The sequence below is a fragment of the Ambystoma mexicanum genome, chromosome 4q (assembly GCF_040938575.1).
Source record: "Ambystoma mexicanum isolate Mex_15411 chromosome 4q, UKY_AmexF1_1, whole genome shotgun sequence".
NCBI lineage: Eukaryota > Metazoa > Chordata > Amphibia > Caudata > Ambystomatidae > Ambystoma > Ambystoma mexicanum.
Genome location: NC_090928.1, coordinates 133,176,332 through 133,199,648, shown reverse-complemented (window position 1 = coordinate 133,199,648; position 23,317 = coordinate 133,176,332). Strand labels below are relative to the sequence as shown.

The 23,317-nt window shown below is 44.7% G+C and overlaps 1 protein-coding gene across 2 annotated transcripts in view; it reads right to left on the bottom strand.

The window, feature by feature from the left end:
* The window catches only part of MAP3K5 (mitogen-activated protein kinase kinase kinase 5), a 1,851,596-nt gene that overhangs the window by 99,773 nt on the left and 1,728,506 nt on the right, over positions 1-23,317 (bottom strand). For both annotated transcript variants that reach the window (XM_069607656.1, XM_069607657.1), the window contains exons 24-26: positions 13,772-13,957; positions 12,694-12,799; positions 37-277 (exon numbers count right to left, since the gene is read on the bottom strand). In XM_069607656.1, coding sequence (XP_069463757.1) covers positions 37-277; positions 12,694-12,799; positions 13,772-13,957 — 533 coding nt within the window. The remainder of the gene's footprint in view (positions 1-36; positions 278-12,693; positions 12,800-13,771; positions 13,958-23,317) is intronic.

Below are 23,317 nucleotides of genomic sequence, written 5' to 3'. Positions count from 1 at the left end.
CCCGCCAGAGCAGGATGCAGTGCAGTGCAGACATACCTGTTGGTCTCTATTTTCATCCTCCCCAGCTGCACATTCAGAGACCTCTGAGCGGTTTGAGAGTCGTGCGAAACAGTGGAGCTCATGGTGCTCACCCCAGAGGTGTGCACCGTTTCCTCACTGATGGTGATGGGCCTCAGAACAGTCTGCTCCCCCACACGGTCGTCATGATCTTCCTCCTCTAGGTCATCCTGGTCTGCTGTATCGCTCTCTGATGCAAGACTGAAATGCGGTCTCAGTTCTAGCAAAGACAAAAATAAAGGGTTGTCAGAACAAACAAGTTACTTTGTTGCTCCCATGCACATTGTAGTTTTCATTTCCATGAACAAACTCCCCCGGGTCAACATGCCTTCGTTCTCGCTAGCAATAGACAAGCCGGAAGGGTGTGCATGTCAGATGTTCACTAGCACCAAAAAAAACAAGTTACTTACCTGTAATTCTTATTCTCCAGCACGGGTCTTGCATGGATTCACGTGCTCATGAATATTCCCTGTCGTCCGTCTGGAGATCCTCAATAAAATTATAGCATTTTATCTTTAAGCTAAAAACTGCTCATCTCCTCTATAGCCTATCAGTGTCACTTTGGGTCATACTGCCCCAGCTAATGACACTCGTCCTCCTAATCACCATCCCTGGTGGCCATCTTCAGATTTATACGGCACGTTTTTCATATTGGGAGTCCTTGTGTTTCGCTCCTCAAAAATCTGATCATTTTTCACTCTTTTTAGCATATTTCTGGATAGATTCATCATCATTTCATCGTCTACCGTCACGTTGTGCTACCAATGGCAGGGACCTGCTGCTGGAGGTGATTCTCAGTCCATCGTCGAATCTCCAGCTAGTGGCGGGACAGGCCCAGGCTTGGACATTTACTCCAACACCATGGCAAATGCCACAAATAAAAGTCTTTTCAGGTCCAGTGAAAACTGCAGCCTGAAAACATCTTACTCAAGGATCGGTATCTCAGGTGCATTTACTGTCTACATCCAGACCACAATGCGGATGGATGATCGATTTGCCAATCCTTTTCCTCGAAGCAGCAGAAGGACCACCATCAGAGGTTGGTGGCATGGATCGAAGAAGGAAATTCCTCCTAGACAGCCTCCAGGCCTAGTCATCCCATGGCTGTCAGGTGCAAAGACTGTGCTCCCTCTGGTAAAAAGAGGTCGATCTCTTTTGAGGAAGCTTCCTTGGTGAAGATCCAAATGAAGGTAAAGTCACACGCTCCAACACCTTCCGTGCCAGTGGTCGCCGTGATTGTGGAACACAGCTCAGAGAGAGGCCAGTCTCCATCACCGGCTCAGTTGACAGTCAAGACTACCGGCAGGCGTGCTGCACCCGCCTGTGAAAGAATCACGGCCGTCAGCGACCAAACACAGGTCTTTGTCGAGGAGCAAGTTGTCCGGCTCCACCGTCATCAACTCTGTCGTCAACATGAGCCTCGTCAATGACTACATTCACCAGGACCATCGCCCTGTCAATGACCACCCCATTATCGAGTGCTTCACCGTCCGTGAAGAGTGCTTTTCCTTAGACGGCTGCAACACCAAATCTCCAGTCGTCGCCTCTTTCCCCCAGAGCTCTGGTTTGATGAAAGACATGCATCCAGCTCACACGTTCCTACCTAGACCCACCAGGGCTGCACCACTCTTCACTCTGGCACCTCTGGGATTCCCCAGGAGGTCTCCAGAATATTTACACCCATTCCAAAGAAGACCTTCCAGAGGAATTTTACTCAGATCAGGAAGGGGTCCAAGGGGAACCCGACCCCATTCTGCCCATGCCTCATCAGGGGTCACCGGCCTGCCGCCCTTCCCAGTCATTTAGCCCTCCATGTGGCTCAGGTCTGGCCCCTGCACCTGCACCTGCGCCAAGGAGCATGTCCTTGGACAACTTGACCACCTTGTACACACTGGTGACTGAAATCCAACAGTGACTGCTCACTGCTCCCACCCCAATTCTGGCAAGGAGCTCCCAGAGGCCTTCTTGGGCTGAGTCGACTCTGCTGAATAAGGCCCCTGGTGCCCCTCAGCCATTGCAGGTGGCGCTGCCCCTTCTGTCAGAAGAAAAAGCTCAGACGGACACCGTCAGAACCGGTACACCCACAGATGAGTTTGACAATTACATTCCTGCAGATGGGGAAGCCCCTGAAGTCGGTAAGCCCTTCAGGGCCTTTCTGCCGGACGATATCAATTAATTCCACTCCATGATATCTAAAGCTGTTAAGCTGGTTAACCTAGTAATGGGGGAAAAGAAAAAGGAAGGTTTCCTTTTTGAATGACGGGAGTCCTCCACGAAGACTATCATCTCAGTTCCCCTGTTGGATGACCTATGGGAGGATGGCGTAGCTGTCATGAAGTCCCCTAATACTACCAAAAGAGACCAGTTAGAGAAGAAGTACCGCATTCCAGACTCTGCCCTTAGTTTCTCAGGTCCCAGCCCTTGCCATATTCTGTGGTCTCGTCCGCCGCTAGGAAGAGGTCGTCCAACCCCTCGTCTTCGTCTATGGTTCCTCCAGACCAGGAAGGGAAAAATCAATATGCAGCAGGAAAGCGCATCATTACTATGGCAGAATAAACAATCAAGGCCGCCAGCACCCTCGCCATCTTGTCAAGGTATGGCAGGGAGTTAATGGTATGAGTTGGGGCCCATTCTCCACTTCCTTCCTGACGATAAGAAGGCCAATGCTCTAGCCCTGTTCCAGAAAGGGGAGGTGACTTTCGACAATGTGATCACTGTCACCCTAAATCGTGCATTACAAATGATAACCAGCAGTGGCAAGACACTTTAAGGACAATGGACATTCCATGACACAACTACGATTTCTAGTACTAGAAGTAATACCCACCAAAGGACCAAGTAAAGACATGAAGAAATGGCGGACACAGCAGGAAGCTTTTTGGATTGACAGACCTGACTCACTAGCACCAAGAGGAATCAACGAGGAGCTAGATTTAGTTGCTTCCTATAACTTTTTGACCATAGTGATTTGATCCTCGTGTTACTTTTGGCCATTTAAATATTTGAGGAATATTTTATTTGAAAACGTGCAGAATGATGTAATAAGCTATTAACGTTTGATGATATTTGTGCTGTATATCCAAGTGTGTAGTTCTGATTCATAACTATTTAGCCAAAAAGAAGTGGAGTCTTAATAGAACACAGGTATACCAAAACATGTGACCTAGTGCCCGGCATATGATATTTTTTGAGCAACTATATAGATACTGCTTTGTAATACATCTGGTAAGAGACTTCGAATTCATGTTTAGAATCACTTGAAGGAGGCCTGTAGTGTTGTGATGAACACGGTGTTATAAGTAATATCATATCCTGAATTACAGTATATGTAGACAGGCTCATCTACAAGAGGCACACATGAGTACGTCTTGCATGTGATCGAAATGCAAGAGCATTGTGAGATTAAACATCAGGCAGGAGAGAGATAAGTACATTCACATTGTATCTATTCCAATTACTAACTAGGTGGCTTGTTAGAACGAACAAATTTGCTTATGCTAACACGATTACAGAAACAACCGGTACAGTTAAGCTAAAACACTTTCTTTTGTTGCTATCATTTATCTTCAAAGTTGTCACGCAGATGTGACAACACAACATGATCATTGGAGAGTGGTACAGCATATTTATTTGATACTAAAAGGGTTCCGAAATTGAATAAACTTAAGATGTAAAGATATTGGTAAATTAGATTGCCGCATGCAAGGGTGAATTTGTATTAAGTGCCTAGTAGTAATATCTGTACCCATTCAAGCATTTATGAGAAATATAAATGTTTCAATCAGGCCGATCGCTAAGTAGACCATTTACACGATGGCTGCCATAAGAATTGGTCCTCCCAAGTTCCAATATCAACGAATCAAACAACATATCTACACAGCGTTCGAGAGTGCGCTCACGCAGCGTCTCCATACACAGCTTTACCGTAGCAACAAGGTAAGATACAGACCCTAAACAGACACTACGTTATGCATTTTGCAAACAGAGTGGTCTCATTTAGCTTTTTTATATTGTTTTCAGCGCGAGGTTGGCATTGGTAGCATGTGAATACAGACACCCGTAGCAACGTAGGAATCCCCATTACGATTATAGGTAAGAAGCGTGATGGACTAACCAAGGAAAAGTTAGCATCCGTAAGATTAGCATTGATTATGTTTTCACTTCTCTTTCAGAACTATCATCGCAATCATCAACCACAGGTTAGTTTGGCGTAGATAATATACACTATCATGAATTTTACCATGAGAGCCGAGTGGCTAATGTCTGTCTACATTTTTCTCTTTTCTCTCCAAAACTGACACCGTGTTTAACAAAATGAAAATACTTACGTATGATTACGATATATAATCACACACTTTAACCTCGAATGACTTACATTGACTCTGTACACGTATTTGAACACTATCATGATATTGACAAATTGCGTTTGCTGAAACTATCATGCTATTGATGATTTGGCTTTAATGATTCCGCTTTTGTTGTTGTGAATGATCAAATTGGATGATACATGCTGGTATTTTTGAATAATTGTCAAGGTTGCTAAATTGTTATGTGATTATGGCATATCTGTTCATTTCCATTGGGGTATTCAAATATCTTGGGTTATATTTCTTTATCCTCTATAGCACAATTGTAATGGTGATGTTGTTGAATATTGGACAAACAGTGGAGACCAGATTTAAGTGGCCCTGACGAAGGATGTGTAAATCCGAAATGCATTGGCCATTACCACTTAGTTTGATGCATCTGTTAAACAGTGAATTTCAACTGTGAAACATCAACTCAAAGAATACATTGATATATTTTATGAATTTTAAGAGATCATTGAACTTCTGGAAAAAAACGTTATAGTGAATATACACCACATTGTGGTGGTTTTGGGTGTGCAGCCCACACCACTGGCTTCACGGTCAAGGTCCTTTTTTCATCACCGTCACCCTCGACATTGCGGACTCTGGCTTTCACCAGATAGGCAATGGTGTGACCCTCTGCCACCAAGGCCACCAACTTCCACATGGATGTGCAGACCAAGGTAATCGATATGCCATTTGATGGCGAAAACCTGTTTGGAAAGGCGATCAATGATACTCTGCAGGCCTTTAAGACAAAGACAATGCGCTCTCTGGGCACCGTTCAGCAGAGGGGGACGCCCTTATGCTCCTCTAAAGAGAGAATCGCCAGGTCATCCAAAGGCTACATCCCCCTCCAAACCCCCATCATCAGCCCTCCCGTTCCACCACCATGGGGATGCTACGGCAGTGGCACCCAATGTCGTCCTTCCCTATCCAGGATGCAGACGCCAAAGCAGGTCTGAACCACCCAGGACCAGTGTCCTTCCCCATCCAGGACGCAGACTCTGAAGCAGGCCTGAACCTGTCCAGAACCAGAGCCCCCAGTCGAAGGCCAGTTATCACAATTTGTCGACGAGTGGTGAAAGATCTCCACAGACAAATGGGTGCTTGCTGTCCAACAGGAGCACACTCTAGAATTCCAGGAAAAATGCCCTCACATTCCTTCTGTTCCCTGATAAGAAATGCACAGAGCACAGTTGCTAAAGTAGGTTCAAGCCATTGCTGTGCAAGGGGGCGACAGAACCTGTCCCTCAGGGGCTCCGGAGTATACTCCAGATACTTTCTGGTAAGGAAGAAGTCAGGAGGGTGGAGACCCATTCTAAACTTGTGATGCTCAACAAGTTTCTCAAATCCCAAATGTTCAGGATGGTCACGTTGCAGAATGTACTTGGCCAGCTGGAAGGAGATTTCCTGGCGACCCTCAAATTGGAAGATGCTTGCTTGCACATCCCCATCCAGCCGGACGGCGGAGAATATTCTTGAGCATGTGAATCCATGCAAGACCACGTGCTCGAAAACAGCAGTCACTATCTTTCATCTACAATCTAATTTCTCACTAAGGAATTTAAATTGGAAAATAACCACTTCTTTTACTACCTTGCAAAAAATGTCAGTTGGAGCAAGTGGACAGAGAAAACAAATTACTGGAATGCAAGACCACAAAAAAATAAAGTTACTCACTGTAGTGAATAGAGTACTCAGTCCATAGTCCCCCATCGTCCATCCTTGTGGACGTCCCTCAATATGGTGATGGTAGCGGAACCTTTGGCATTGAAAATATTTAGCTTACCCTTTAAATTTAGTGTAGCATGGGGGGCGCGACCCACCTGGTGGGTGTGGGAACAACCCGCCAGAGGCCCTGCAGCGCACCTGAGTCCCCTTTTAACACATCTGAAGCTTAAATACCTGGCTACACTGGTTATACGAGACCTTGGCATACAAGCGGGAGAAGGTGGGTGGGACGTATGGAGGAAAGGGGACTATGCATTATGAACTCTAGTCACTACAGTGAGTACTTTAATTACTCATACGTTCAGTCCCCTTTCCTCCATACTTGTGTGCGATTCCACCAAACAAGACCATAGGGTGGAGCTGTGACAACCTGCCTCATATCTAGGGCAAAGCAAAAAGGTTCTTCAGAACCACTTGACCGAGTATTTCATCGTGCCTGCAGCTGGTATCCAAGGCCGACTGAGTGGCCCCAGTAGCCGCCGTGCTGATGACATCTCAGGAAGCATATCGCTGAAAAGCGACAGCTGTGGCCTTAGCTCTGACTGCATGGGCATGAATCCCCTCTGGAACCGATTTGTCCATGGCCATATACACCTCTGAAACAGGATATAGAAGCTTTGGAAGCCTGGGTACCGGGAGACCTGCTCCCGAAAAAGTGATGGACAGTGCCCCTAAAGGATTTTGTCCGTGAGAGGTAGAACTTGGTGACCCTCTTGAGGTCCAAGCAATGCAAAGCCATTTCTGCCTCTGACTGTGGGTCGGGAAGAACACCAGCAGGCAGATTTCCTGGTTTAAATGGAATGGAGAGACCACCTTGGGCAGAAAACTTCGGTGAGTGCGCAAGATGACAGTGACGTTATGAAACGTTGCAAAGGGTTTGCACAAAGACAACGCCTGAAGCTCGCTGATCCTGCGCAGAAGTAGGCGCCACCAATACAACTGTCTTTAATGTCACCAGCCGTCACCACAAAGGACTTGCGCTGCAAGGCTGCCATAACCACATTGAGGTCCCAGACCGGATGAGGCCTGTGCACCGGAGGAAAAAGTCTGGACAACCCCTTGAGGTGGGCCTTAACCACCAGGTTGGCTGCTGAAATGTGCTGGGGAATTCTTGTAGGCCCCAATAGCCGCCAAATAGGTGCAACAAGTATCCACCTGAATGCCAGAGTGGGCCAAGTGTGCGGAGAAGGCCAGCACGTTGTCCAGGATGCAGGTGAAGGGGTCCAGCCCTTTGTCAATAGCCCAATGGTCAGCTTGCTTTTATACTGGGATCGAGTAGACAGCCTCCTGTCCTGTATGATGCCCAGGTTTTGATCCGAAAATTGAGCATGTTGCAGTCTCAGGTGGTCAGGAGCCAGGCCACAAGGGCCAGCCTGACCAGATCCGGGTTCTCCACTGCCCGCCCTGCTGCGTCAGGAAGTCCCTGTTGGGAATTGGAAGATGGACAGGCCGCTGGGAGCACACATGAAGGTGGTTTGAAAACCACACTCAACGGCCAGTGCGGGGTGACCAGGATGGGGCAGCAGCAGACCAAAGTCCAGAACTTGTAGAGGGTCTGCTGTAGCAACAGTGGAGGAGGAAATGCATAGCACATGCAGCCATGCTAGCAGAGTTGGAACACGACCCCTAGAGACCCCTGACCCCGGCCCGCCCAAGAGGCAAAGCGGGGGTACTTAGAATTCTGAGGAGATGTGAACAAGTCCAGCACCGGGAACCATCATCTCCAGAACAGGGGCAACAAGGAGCTGATGTGTAACTCCTGCTCGTAGGTGTTGAACCGCAAGGGGCTGAGCTGGTATGCTTCCGCGTTGCTGTCCCTCAGGATATGAACTGCTGAAATCTGAATCATTTCTATAAGGGCCTATTCCCAGATCGCCACTGCTTCCATGCACAGGAGGGGGGAATGGGTGCAAGCCTGCTTGTTCAGGTAAAACCTTGTAGTGGAGTAGTGGTCCTGACCAGAACAGTGTCCCTGATGAGCGGCAGAAAAGCCTTGAGAGCCACTGCCCTCAGCTCGAGCAGATTCAGATGCAGGAGGGCCTCTTCCCTGGACCATGCGCTATGAATGGAGAAGCCCTCCAGAGTGGCCCGACAGCAAGTTATCCGTCATCACCACCAGAGTGGGCTCCAGTCGGGTCAAGGTGGCTCAGACTGCCACACTGCAGTCCACCAGCCACCAGCGAAAGGTCTGGGATGAGGAGCGGGGGGATTGGGATCCTGTCCAACAGACCCTGTCTCCTGGTCCCAATTGGCCGCCAGGTGGAGCTGGTGGCACCTCATGCTGAGGCAGGCATGTTGGACTGTGAGCACGCAAAATGCCATCAGATCCAGAAGATGCTACAACCACCATAGCTAGGTGGTCGAGTTGGCCAGGAAGTGCCCTACCGCTTTGCAGAGGGAGAGTAGGCTCTCCGGCATGGGGAACACCCGCTGCAACGCCGTGTCCCAGCACACTCCAAGGAACACCACATACTGGGCGGGAGTCAGCTGTGTGGGATATATTGACCCATTCAGCTGTGTTATACTACATCACTTGGCTGCAGTGGTGCAAGAAACAGCAAAATGGCCGTGCTGACTCCTGTGTGCGCCAGGATTTCTAAACAGCGTTTTTGCAACAACCAGAAAATGGCTGCACCACCCTCACCCTACCACACACATCAGGTGGGGTGGAACAGAGTACTCACTGCAGGAATGTGCCAGTATGCTCTGCAACATTTAATATGCAGTGAAGTGAAAGAGGCAGCATTACTTTGCTGCAAACCCAAAATGCCTCTTTAAAATGACACCTTTCCCAACCTTTAAAAGTGCTGCTTGGCGCCAAACTCATCCAGTCCTTATGAGCCACTGAGATTAAAAAAGCCCTGCAATGGCCAGATCATCTATTGTGTCTCAGCAGAACTGGGCCTAATTCTTGAATGACAGCTCCTGTCAAAAGTATCTTTGAAAAATCAACCAGGGGCTTTGTTTCCATTTTACATGGGGAAACGCGTCTATTTGATTTAAAAGTAGATACAAATCAGCTGTTCAAAGAAAGAGTCTAAATAGATGCCTGTTTAAATGTATCCATGCTGCAAAACAACTGCAGCACTCAAGAAAAGAACTATATCTGCATAAAGTGTGTATTTGCTGGAGATGAAAACCGAATTTAAAGAAATAGTAAAATGTGCTTTTTCTGACTTATTAATAGCCTATTTAAAAGTAAATTGTTATGTGGAGGCTTGCTACTTAGCAATGTAATCTTTCATGTTTAAAATTACCAAAATTTGTCAGAAAGGCGAAACCAGGTCCCACAGACTTAGGGTTTGGATTGAAATATGACGCACAAAGTATGTAACCTGTGTACCTGATTTTCTCAGAGGTTGCAACTGCATAAATATGTTTGTGGAAAAATTAGATATTGGTTCCAGTAGCTAGGGGAGGTTTCTAAACACTGTATAAATCACCCCATGAACATGACATCCTTTTTCTGTGATCCAATCAGCTGTGGGCAAGGCGGAAACTACGCTCTTGCCCAATCCTGTTATAGGCAGGAGTAGTAAGCATGCCCCTGCCATATACTGTAGTGATGTCATCTGGCATGATAAATAAGGGCCCCTGAGAGCACACAGGGGACTTATTGATTCCTGACTTTCTTCCTGAAGTCCTGTGTGGCGTCCGGTTCCTGATTTCTTCATCCCGTTTGATCCTGATTCCAGATTTTCATTGCAAAGCCAAGGCCTTTGCATTGCTGACCCCATTTTCAGCTAGGCCTCAAATTCTAAAAAAAAACCCAAGGGAAGCATCCTCATCCAGCCTGGCTTGCTGCCACTCACAGCATGCTGCTGCTATCCTACTCTGATGACCTGTAGTATCCAGCAACCAGAAGTGCTACCCGGTATCCAGTCCATGCCCGCTGATTTTGTCCGGCTGTCCTGCGTTAGGACAGATCCGTGTGGTGATCCAGAGCGCTGACTGTCCAAAATCCAAATTAACAGTAGACTGTGAGTATCAATAGGAACCGTAGAACCATAGCATAACTTGCTTGGCCTTGTCCTATCCCAATCTCTAAACCATCCTATCCTTACCTTAATAACTTGTAACATTGTCAGAATCCTTATTGCAATCCTGTCCTTGATGTATCTTGCTAAGCGCCATTTCTTTAGTCATTTTTATCTTGTGTAAATCCTAAACTATCAATCCTTTTTCGAATGATCGGATTGGTTCCACCAGGGTGGGCGCTGGGGATCTGGGGTTGAAGTCATGAATCAACTCTAGAGCTTACTGTGTCCCTCTTTGGTATTCTAGCCTGAATGCTCTAGTATAGAGTAAAACTATTCTTGTCCAAACTGAGTTTCTTTTCGGTTTTCACTACCCGATTTTTCTAAAAACACCTCTTATTCTACATTGCATATCTCCCTCACTTTAATAGCTAGAGACCTCATTTCAATTCTTGATTATACCAAAGACCTATAGCTACACCCCAACCCAAAAATCGCATTTCACCCATTTTTATTAAAAACCGTTTGGTTAATTTTAGGTGGGAATCAATATTTTGGCAAAGTTTTACACGTGTTATTTTTATTCTAAATTATTTTCAACCTTCCATTAAAATTCAAATTGTTTGCTTTTGCTCAATCTAATTCTTATGATTGCGTGTAACTTTCCAGTGTTGCTCCTGTAGAGAATTGTACTTATTTAAGGATTTTTGCACACATTCATTGTTTTATTGAGCCATTTCTGAGTGTCACTTTAACATTGCAAATGTTTCAATCAGTTTTTCTCTCTTGTTTGGGGAGGGACAGTTGGATTTGAATTCTGCTTCTTATTCCTCATTCCGGATTACCTGCTGCTTCCTTGTAACTATTTAGAATTGCTTATTTGTGGGTCAAGGAATAATGCAGGGGGAAATCCTAACTTAAGTGCTATCTTTCCAAACATTCAAAGTGTTCCTATTTCTCTGGTGTTTTCTATTTTGTGTTGCTAAAGAGTGAATTTAAGTGCATTACATACCTTCTTATTTCTTATTGTCAGGTCTGACACGTCCATGCAGAAAAAGGGACTGAGGTGAGGTGCCGGAGGGAGGGACAGCGTTTCAATTACCGAGCCGCACCATACTAAATATAAAGGGGAAGCTCAATTTTTCACTGCCAAAGGTCCGGTACCATCCCCATGTTGAGGAAAGAGGACGGAACGTATGAGTAATAGTGATACTGATGTGAAACATGCTTCCAGTAGAATGGAGTGCAAGAATAAGTATTATAGAAGTCTTACACAGATTAGAGCTGCAGAAGGATTATTTTTATTATTTGGGAGAAAACAAAGCATGAGTCATAGGCCTATGATGCACTGAGGCAAAGTATCAGGGAGACTGAGCAGTCTCAGAGCCACACTTAAATGAAATAGAGCACAGCATGCAGGATAAGCATGGAGCAATATTCAGGGTGCAGTTCAACTCCCTACATGGTCCTCCTGGGTTGCTGTGATTTGTGTAGTAGACTAACCTAAATGTGAAGCATTATCAAAATACACCCTTGGTTACGTCAATGCAATGGTGATATCAATGTGATATCTGTTCCTTGAAGTAAAGTGAAGGCCATTCATAGTAAATAGTAACTGTAAATATAGCTACTCAGCCAATCCCACACTTGGAACTTAATTTGAAATGTTTAGAAAGGACAACACATGAATAATTATTTAAGGTTTCGGTTTGCTTGCTACACATGCAACCACAAACTACTCAGAAGATCATATTGGCAGCTTCAGCCCTAGTTACATCAAAGATTAAAAGTAGCTTTATTAAAGCAAAAAGAATTGATTCGTTAGCCACCAGAAGTTCCAAGTCGAAAGACTGTCGTTCTGAGGGACATTATTTCAAGAGTGGAAGAGCAGCAGCATAATCTTGAGTGAAGAGGAGAGGGGTCACGCCTATCGACATCAAATTATACAGCATTTTCTACCTGGCGCTACTTGGTTAATGTGACGGGAAGAACTGTGGCCTGATATACCCAACTGCATCTCTGGTAGTAAATATGAATGGGCACACAGATTAGCAATGCCCTAATGAAAGTCAGCAGAAGTGAACTGTAGCAAGAACTCAGCCATGAACACCATCAACTAAGCATGCTCCAAATTGTATTCTTTTGATATGGTGGGACCTACCCATAACCCCTTTAGTCACCACTAGTACCCTAGGCCCAGAGACTGCACCTATACCCCCTTCCCTAAAAATACATATGTATCAACCCCCAAGTAACTTTGTCAAAGTTTATTATAACGTTGTAATTTACTTCAATAAAACAACGTGACACCCTTCTGATACCAAGATTAAAGTGGCGTGTTTGTCCTTGTTTGACATTTTAAAAGAGAATTGAAGTCATTTGAAGTGCTGCACAGAATTCGGAATGAAAGTGCCATCACGTTTTTGGGGAGGTGTAGGGAAGTGTGTCGGTGTAGAGGGTTCTGCTTTTAATACTCCCACTTACTCTATGAACAAAGATGAGAAAGATCAATCCTGCTCTGACATTATCTTGTTTTGCAATCCAATATCAAATGTTTGCCGAACAATAAAAGTTACCTGGCACCAGAATGGTGATCGCAGTTTGCACAGCCTTCCGTATGATGCTGTCAAGGGCAAACATCCAGTGGGGCTTTATGTTGTGGTTTCGGAGGACTTTGTTGACCTGGTGGAGGGATAACACATTGCATACATTACTCCAGTTCCTTTGTATCAACGGGCATTGCCAATCTTTACAGCTAATGGTTCCTTATCTTGGAAAGGTAAAGATTGTTCTAGGAAGTTGAAATGGCATGTTCATAATGTGTTAATGTCATTATATCATTTCTAGGTAGTTAAAAAGCTCTTAACAAGAACCTATTACAAATAACCATTGCATAATGAGCTAAATTTGCACTGGTTACCTGGCAGCTACAAGTGCCATTATGTATGTCATCAGGAAACCACAGTAACAAACAGATGGGAGCAGGGCACCGAATACCTAAATCGTCTTGTAGCAAAGCCTTGCTATGCAAAACCAAATTGAGCTGCACTCGTGGCGTAAACAGCTGTTGTGGAACCATCAAAACAAAACAACTGTGCCCCTATGCCTACAGCTTGTGCCCTGATGTTCAGTTGAAAACCTTTCGTTTCCGACAAGGCGAGTGGTGTGCTTGTCCATAATATATTTGTTAGGATGTCACATCTCAAGCCAAACACTCTAGTCTAGAACCATTTATTGAATCTGTCCACTTCCAAAAATGTTGCCACAATTGGAAATTCCACACAATTCCCCCAAACAAATGGTCTATGCTCAAAGCGTTGTGCGTAACCAAATAGTTCAAGTGAATGATCCAGCAACATGTTTGTCTGGTTTCAGATAAGCTGTTCACTGTGAAGCAGGACTGCCATTTTGAACTCTGCATAACAAAATCAGATATTCCACTAGAAGTAAAACGGGCATAGGAGAGAACTATTGTAATGCTCATGTGATCTTCCTTAATGAAAGCAGTACGAATGAATGTTTAATTTCCTAATTCATGTGCTCCTCTCATATACTCATGGTAAATCGGCTAGTTTACTAAAAAATAAAAATTAAAAAAAGGAAATATTTCCTCTATACTCCTTAACATTCCAATAGTTAGAAAAGTGCTCTTACCGCATCCTGAAATCCAAACAGCACTACCTGCACCTGACTTATCGCATGACTGTCAAAGTCCAGCTCCAGTTTCAGCTTTGACAGAGTGGTGGCAATGATTTTCCTGTCGGTCGATCGGACAAACTCTCGCAGGCTGGCCACCAGTATTGCAATGTGCTCCCACTTCAGCTTCGTCTCTTCCGCTCCCTATAGACGGAAGTACACAGACCTTGAACAAGCAAGGCACAACATCTAGAGTCTGTCTTCATTCACCAATGTATTTTGAAAAGGATATTCTAAAATGTGCAGCTCGTTTTGTTTATGCACTGCATGCTGCCACCCTCCACTGCATGCTGCCACCCTCTTAAAACGACATAATGCTTCAACTAACAGATGTTACTATTATACAATTTCACTTGATCATTTTACCAAGAGTGTAAGGCTGGGTTCAACTAACCCGCTAGCTGCCTATATGATAACCATGCCCCCCCAGTTTCCCATAAACTGAGCTCCATGTTTCATTTTTTGTCCTTGTCGCGCCCATATTCCTCTGGGTTCTGAGGAGCATGTTATACATGTGTAAATTAAAGTTTAACCACCAAAAACTTTCTTCACCTACATGCCCTATAGGACAGAGCGTACAGCCATCTTGTGACTTTTGCTTTGTCGAGTTTTCAAATAATAGCTTTTCCCGACCAGACTTGCATAGCAGAAACAGTATGGTGGTAACTGAAATTCTTAACACGTGATGGTCCATTGCAGCATTTTCATCAGAGGAAACTTTGCCAGTTCCTTAGCCTTCCAACCACATTTAATCATTTGTTTGCATTTTATTTAATGGATACTTCCCGAAATACCTATTTATGGAATATTATAATAAACTGATAAGTGAACGCTCCTACATTTGTCATAATAGTGATATACCTGATAAGCTTTAAGTGATGGAATGAAAAAGAAAAAAAAGAATGCAGCATAAATGTATAAAGGTACCAATGCAAATCCTGGCTTTGCACAACAGAGGCACACAGGCATACTTCTGGGGCTTCTATTGGCAATTGGTATAACCAAGCTTATCTGTATTGTAATGGATCTACACCCAGTGTCACCACATGATAATATGTTTGGGTATTAATTACTCGGGTCTTAGCAACATTTCTGACAAAAATCCTGACTAGCTTCTTCCCAAATGTAACTAACTCCCACGCCCCCACACAACCTGAACTTCAGCCTGGGCCGAGGTTGCACACTGTGGTCGTTAATGTACAACGGGTGAGCTGGGCTTGGCGCTGCACTGCAGACCCTTTACTCTTACACCACATCATGATCGAGATTTTAATACTTTCATTTTCCTATAGCCACACCTAAATCCCAACTTACCACTCTCACTATAACCCAATTGGACGCATCTATTCACATTTTTCCTCCTCTTCTAACCTATGCCCCCGCCCTCACTTTTCCGCTCAGACTCCACGCTGTGCGACAACCTCCACTCCTTGATTTTCCTCCCTTCCCTGTCCCACTACACACCCTCAGTCGCATGCCCATGCTCCTCTACAAGCTCCTAGGACCACAGACCTCCAACTCACCACTCACATCATTTACCCCTTGTCCAACTACATTCTACTTAACCTGGTTTCATTTCAATAACAAGAGCAAATCTCCTAACCTCCCCCTCAATCATGCCACGGCAACCATTGATCCCTCTATCACTTGCCTCCAGCCACAGAACACACACACGACAAACAATGAACACCTATTACTGCTAACATCTCATTCAATTCCTCCTGGCAGACATGCCCCACCCTCCTCCTCCTCATCAAATAGTCTACTATTTCCTACACACCACTAATACCATCAACCACTTCGAGTAGCTGCTCCCACTCTTCCCACTCACTTACCTCCTAGAATGGAATGCCTCGCTCCATCCCCAGGACAAAGCCTACATGTAATGTGACTGCTCCCATCAGATCTGTGCACAGGACCTCAAACAATTTGCCCACAACTCCTTCCACTAGAACCAGCAGTCTCGTTACAGCACTTCCTCCTCACCACAACTGGCCTAACAATTTGCCAATTAATACATTTAATTAAATAAAACCACCTATGCTGGTAGTATTAAGGTGGCAGACTTCATATCAACTCTTGAACGGTAGCCTTTATTTTGGTAAGTTCCATTTTGACTCCACTTGATAAATAACTTTTCTGAGACAGGCAGAGCCCCTCACTCAAAGAGGTTCGACTCAACCGAAAACCCGGGAAGCCCAAGAACACAGTGGGTGCGCTCTGATCTTGCTGTTGATTTTGGACAGCCTGGACTAAGACATGCTACTACAACTCTTGAGACACATAGCAGGTGACTTGGGTGCATCACTTGGCCGGTTGATATCCTTTTCGTATGAATTTTCCTTTTATGTCATGTCATTCATAGAACAAAAGCTTCTCTCCCAAAAACAAAGCGGCAGTTCCACCAGGACATCAATTCTTAGTCTACAGTTGGTAAACCAGTTTCCTTATTTACTGTTGAGAAACTGCACATGCCAGATGGGTCGCTGTGGTCTCCCGAGTGTTGCTTGAGGTGTCAGATTCTGGAAGGCAATTTCCATTCCATAGAAATTCCTGAGATACTCCCTCCAACTCAATTCCAGCCTGCTTTAGCTTGTAGCCCGAATTTCACTTTTTTCAGCGATAATTCAGTCCATCTATCAAGTTTGATTTCTGGCTCATCTTTTGTCACCTTTGCATGTGTTTCCATTTGCATGTTCTGTTGCACTGTAGCAATTGTATTAGTCAGCATGTATTCTGCAAGTAGGTGCCCTGACTTCCATGCTTGACTCACACATGGGTCTTCAATGTTTGGCAATTCTGATGTTTTGGACTACAACTCCCATCAGACTAACTAGCATAGCCAATGGCGTGGGATCATGGAATTTATAGTGCAAAACATCTGGAGAGACACAGGTTACAGAGCTCTGCTCAAGTACAACACAATCCTCTGATATCACGTGAGAGCAGCAATACACAGATGACGGCCTTGTGCAAGCTTTCCCCACAGAGTTATGTCGACATAAAAGGATGGTAAATTACTTGCCACTTTATAACTACCACAGCTCAACTTTCCTTCTTTAGGGGCTAACATTCCAGTAAGTGTAGTTTCGTCCAGAGAGTTTCTTCAACACCACTCACTAGACAGTCAGCCACATCAAGGGCTCCAGAAGGTCCCACAAGCCAAGGATTGGCAGGAATGTATAGGTCCTGGTGGAGGTTGACACACTGGAGGGAGGGGAATAATACATCCGATCCCCAGGATTTGAATCTACTTTGGATTGCCACAAAGGCCTGCATAGAAGAGCATCTGCAAGGTAAGCCTTGACTGGTTACTTCACTGCATATGACCAAGGGATGATAATGAGCTGCCCCAGATTAACCTTTTTGATCCAGACTCTTTCAGATGCTAGGCTGTCTATGTTTTCACAGCATAAAGGATAGTCTACCTGGGTCTGGAGAAATATTTGCAACGAACAGGCCCCTGCCACAAAGGGGAAAGGTAGGCTATTTTGGGGAGAGTAGCCAATTACAGGAACATGGCCAAAATGTACAGTGATAATTTATGTACAGGTTTGGTTATCTGCTTCGATCTTTCTTTACTTTGTGAGCATCAAACACAGATGTTGTTGCCATGTCCTAATCATTTGCAAAAATAATCTTTACACTGCACTGTTATTTCTATAAGTGATATCAACTGCGAGTAGTAGGTCAGTGTATTCTTTACTCACAAGTGTCTTGCCGAGATCAGAGTCCAACCTACTTGTGTCCAGAATATCTGATTTCTCTGCTAAACAGATAAAGCACACTCGACGGGTATGATGGAAACACCTAGCCACACAATTCCTTGAAGACTCCATTCACTTACCACTGAGGAGCTAGGGTCACCTACCCAAAGCTTCTAGGAATCTCATCCCCGGAGGTGATGGGGAGGGAGAAGGGTTCCCCTATTCAGTGTCAAATCCAACCGAAGACAAAATGCTATCATCATTACATACAACACTCACAATCTTCTTAAAAGCCAAGAAGAGCAGTTCCTAGAAAGAGCATAGAGCCATAGAAACATCCGTAGCACAGTCAGCAACAAAATACCCGCCTTCCCAAGAAAGCAGACACCAAAGAACCCTCCTCCCCCCACACACAACCTCTTCACAGCAAGCATTCCATTCCACTGACATATTTGTATGTATAATTTGTATTATATTTGTATAATACACACCCCCCCCTTTTTCTTTTTTACAGGAAAACCTATAATCTCCCTGCAACCCTATTAAGCACAGTTAGGCTAAATACATATATGTGCACAGAAAACATACTGAGATGGGGCACTGGACTATGGAAAAGTAAGGATGGCAACCAAATACACCATGTGTGCGTACACATTCTTTGAGTGGAGCTAGTCTTTTTCCATCTATCACACATACTGTCATAACACTGGGCATTAGCTTCTCCATCTCAAAAGATTTCTTCAGGTATTCCTGTACTGGGTGTCTACCAAACACTTCCCCATTTGGGCCTGCCCCCTACCTTTCCCGCATACTTGCTCCTCTCTGAATCTACATCATATTGTGGCTGCTACCCTCCTGGTGCAACACAACTTCCCATTCTAACACGTTATCTAGTCTCATACAGTTCCATCCCATCACCCTTCCTCTTTCAAACAGAATATCATCCACTTTAATTGTATGTTTCTTCACTACCCTTTTCTTTAAAATACTCTTTGCTCTTAACCTGCTTCTACCACGCATGATCAGTTATATCTTTATTCCACATGTGCAGCCGTATCCAAACTGCATATATTTGTTTCCTATTGAATACTCAAAAATGACAATATGATTTCAGTGTGCGACTAGTGAAAAATGCACACTGTCACTGCTTATGTTAATGGTAGCCCAATTGCTAAAAATTCCACAGATGGTTTACCAATTTACTAGCCGTTTCCACCTGCCCATTAAGCACTGAAATAACAGAAAAAGCAAATGCTACGTTTGAATCCGTGTTCTTATGTAAGTGCCTTCTTTGCTCTGTGTTTTTTTAATACAATTTTACTAGAAAAACCCTTACCCTCAAAGGATCAGAAATACTCAATCTTGGTGCTTTGCCATCACAGCAACATATTTTCATTCCACCTTTTTTGAAAGCAGTCCACCATAACTATACCATTTATATTAAGGATGGGTATATTCCCAAAAGTCCTTATTAAATCAATTCCCACAGTTGCCATAGCCCATTTGCCAAATTAGCTGCAGACAAGGGTAGTGGCCTTGCCTTCAATCTATTGCCTTATTCTTTTGAATGCTACGCACCTACAAACTATCTTCCCACATTCACTATTCATAACTTGGTGCCACAATGCCATTGATGGACCCTTGTGAATGTCGTTAAAATATGTAACCTGTATGGACTGACTTCAACGATCTTTCAGAGGTAAAAACCACTCCTCATGTGAAACCAATTTTGACTTTGCCAATTAACTAAATGGAAAAAAACTGAATACTACAACGAAAAGCGACTACCACTTTCCCCTTTTTCTCCAACAACCGCGTTTCCCGTCTTTCAACACAGCAGAGGCAATCTTGACAATTTCATTAGAGAGTTTTGCACCCAATGTAACGATTCACAGGAATGTGTCCCCTCTCCCAAACGAGAAGCCCCGTCTGTGATTCTATAGAGGTGAGCCTGCTCCGCAACACCATCCCTTGGGTTTGAGGCAAGTTGGCACTCCCCGGGAGATACTCCCCCTTTGAGGAACTTCCTTTACCTGTGAGCATGACGACATACATGGGACTATCAAGTCTTGGCAAAGACAACAACTGCATCGAAGAAGCTGAAGAATGCTAGTCTTCATAAGAAAGAAGAAATATCTCTTTAAGAATAACTCATCAATTCACTAAGATGAGTGGATTGACAGGAGAACATTCATCATATAAGGAAGTAGAACGAGTATGAAGAAAGCCAGATCCAGAAAGATCAAAAGAGAGAGCGGTACATCTCCATGTAGAAGAGGTAACCTGCTGATGTAAGCCTGGGAAGAGATTGAGCCGTTGCGGGTCGCGGAACCCGTGAAATCCAAACTTGCCAGGAGCCAAGACAACAAACGCTGAACTGTCAGTGTGACTGAGAGCTGAAGAGTCGAGAAATCGGTGGTGGCGTGACCTGGAGGGAGTCAGGGTGGGCAGCAGATCCTTGAAACAATGCCAAAGCCATTGGAGGGAGGCTGCTGCAGATGGCGTGGCTCTCTGGTGAGACACCAAAGAGAATTTAAGAAGTGTGAGGAACGGAGGCGAGGGACGCTGAGAATACCGGCTCCCAATTGCAGCAAAGAACAGAGACTGATGCCAGATTTGTCAGAGTCCCAGACCCATTTCCAAAGAAGAGAAAAGGTAGCGGACCACCAGTGTGGTATGGGAAGAATAATGAAGAGTATAACACAGTGCGAATAACTCGTCCCAGTACAAATAACAAAGAAGAGTTACTAAATGTGATACAAGAGAATGACCATTGTTTAAGGTGAACTGTGAGTTTATGGAAAAGAACAAGATTGTTCCATGTGTGAGAAAGCAGAAGGTGTCTCAACAGCTAGTCCCTGGGGATCGGTCATCTGGGCGACCAGGACACGGCCATCGCTTTTGGATCCAGTTCCTGGGGGTCGACCAGTGTGGGAGGATCACCTGGGCGAGGGGTGTTCGGGGAGAGGGAGTGGGACAGCGGATGGCAAGACGCAGTATCCCTCCTCCTATAACTCCCTTACCCCATCCTACCTGATAAAATACATAGGAACCTTGCCCACCCCCCTTTCCCTTCTCTAACACTTTCACACACACAGCCTGCTCTGGAACAAAACAGACTCACACCGAGCAGTGTACCCGACATGTCCCGCTACTATGGTAAGGCGAAGTCAGGCAATTACTGACAATCACTCACACCTGACTTGCATTAATCTTCCCCACACAGATAAAAGGTAGAGCACGAGAGCAAACTCTGAGCGAGGCAAAGCACATGAAGCAACAGCAGTTTCAAGTCAACAGCTGAACGAGAGGAGAAATACAGCAAACCCAGAAGGGTTTGTAAGAAGTGAAATACCCTTTCGGCAAGACGTTGTTACTTTCAAGAAACCTTCAAAGCAGAAAGCGTAATGCCAGGAAACCAGGCTGAAGAATCCTGCATTGCGTGTTGGATACCAAGATCCCTCCAGTGTAACTGACCAAGGCTGGGAGGAGAAGCAGTCGCTGTGGTATCGTCCTTGGCTCCAAGAACAAAGAAGCAACTGAGAGATCAACACAGATAGTGATTTGGGGAGACAGATGCAAGACCAGTCTGTGCTGAAGGCAAGGTTGCAAGTGGCAACATTGTATAACCAGTGCTGGAATGAACACTGTTAAACGCATGTGATGAAAGACGCAAGTAAAGCTAAACTGTGGATGAATGTTTGAACTTGAGAAAGCAAGAAACAATACAGTTGACAACCTGCTCCAGGACCGTGAATGTGCTCAATCGAAGATCTCTGTAAAGTATCCTGCCAAGATAAATGAAATTAGAAGATTGATGAAAACAATTGTGTGAAGTGAATCAAAGTGGTCCTGCGATGGTTTAAGCAAAACCCATCAACATTGTAAAGTATTCGATTTTGATACGAAGACAATCTGAGCCAGAACGAGGGAGATTCATATCAAGATGATCCTAGCCTGAATGAGGGAGATCCATGGACCGAGTCCGAACGAGGTAGACCAAGTGTGAACATTGTGATAAAAAGGGGGTCTGCGTCTGAAGAAGGGAGAACCATGAAGAACATTGAAAGCGAGAATTTGTGCATGTGAAAATCCTGATAGGGATGGAACTTTGAGATTTGTTTTGTTACGACAGACACTCTGCGGTAAGAGACTTATCACAAAAGAGGCTTTGACAGAAGGCCTTGATGTCTGTGCTTTGAACTGCATCCTCATAGCCGAGAAGCCAGAGGGTGTGCGAATCTCGAACGTGCCACTTTGCCCCGTGCTGAAAACATGGGGAAGGGAAGCCAACTGCTCAACTGTCCTGACATATTATTTCTGGAACACTTTTCTTTTGCAACACCATTGTCCCACACCCTTTTGTATTCAGAAGTAAGGATTGGCAAAAGGTTTATTAGAATAGGCCCCTATTTTGACAGAGACTCGACTAGGACTGCATTCTTAGATTTAGGTTTAGACAGGTGTTTAACCAACCCATTTGAAGTTCAATAAACACCCTTGAATGCCTTCCTTAGACCCGGGGGGATGAAAGTAGAAATACAAATCATTTGCACTGATAAGATAAAGAATGTTCACAGAGAAGGAGCTACATGAAAGAGATAGAAAACCTATAAAAGTGAATACACATTTTTCAAAAGTGGGATACAAATGGTCTAGAATAAGAAAAGAGCCATGTAATCCGATAAAGAGAGTTGCCAAAGAAAATAACATATTTCAAAAGAACCAGTGCTAGGAGCACGACGCAGAAGAAGGGAGTAATTCTCTTGCCTTTATTTTGTTAAGAGAAGTGATAAGGTCAAATAGTAATACTTTGGTCAGCAGACCGATTCTTTTTGAACATTGAGAAATAGACTACTGACGGGCACCTTAGTTATTCTTTAGGTAGAGAACACCCCATAACATAGGGATAGCTAGGCCATTCTAACTATTAAATAAACCTGACATACGAATGTCCTCCAAGAGTCTATGTCCTTCCTCTAACCCGTCACACCAGGGACACTGAATCCTTCACTGTTGGCACCCTGCAAGTGGGCGCAGGCCAATTTAGAAGCTAGGAAAACATGGCCTGTTTTCTCTGGTACAAGCCCGCCTTCTGAGCAGCCTGCATGCTGCTAGCTAGCACCTCCTTGTCATCCCCTAACCTGTTCGCACCTGTATATTTCCTACGGGGTGTGCCAAGAGAGTTGCCTTTTTTTGTCTAAAAAGAAACTTACCTTGCTGCGAGGCGATGCACTGTAGTTTCCAAAGTCTGTTTCCCGGTTGATGACATCACGGTCATCACATTCAAAACTGACTTCAGAAACTGAAGCACAGCGCGCCTGGCTGCAACGTAAGTTTCTTTTTTTATAATTAAACACTATTAGCACCTGCGTAGGAAACTACACTGGGTGATAATGAGGCGATATACCCCGCGGAGGTGGGCCAACCCAGCCAGTAACAGTACTGCCGCCGGCATTAAGGGACCCTCAATTCACTGAGGCCCTTAGCTTGGAGGTGGGCCGTTAATGGCAGGCTCGGTTCGCCTCTGCGGTTCTATCGCCTCCTTAGCAATGAGGCAGTATAACCCATGGCCGGCAAACCCTGCTGGTAAGGGCCCACTGCTGCAGTTATATCGCCTCAATATTCCTGCAGACTTGTGGCTGATCAGGCCATGCACAAAGCAGCTTTACTGACTGGCAAGGCACAGTGAATCCACTAAAGGCTTGAGATGCAATTTTTAGATTAACTTCAAAAATAGTTTTCTGAGCATGACAAGACCAAGTGGAAATAAAGGAATATCACAATGCACAAGGTT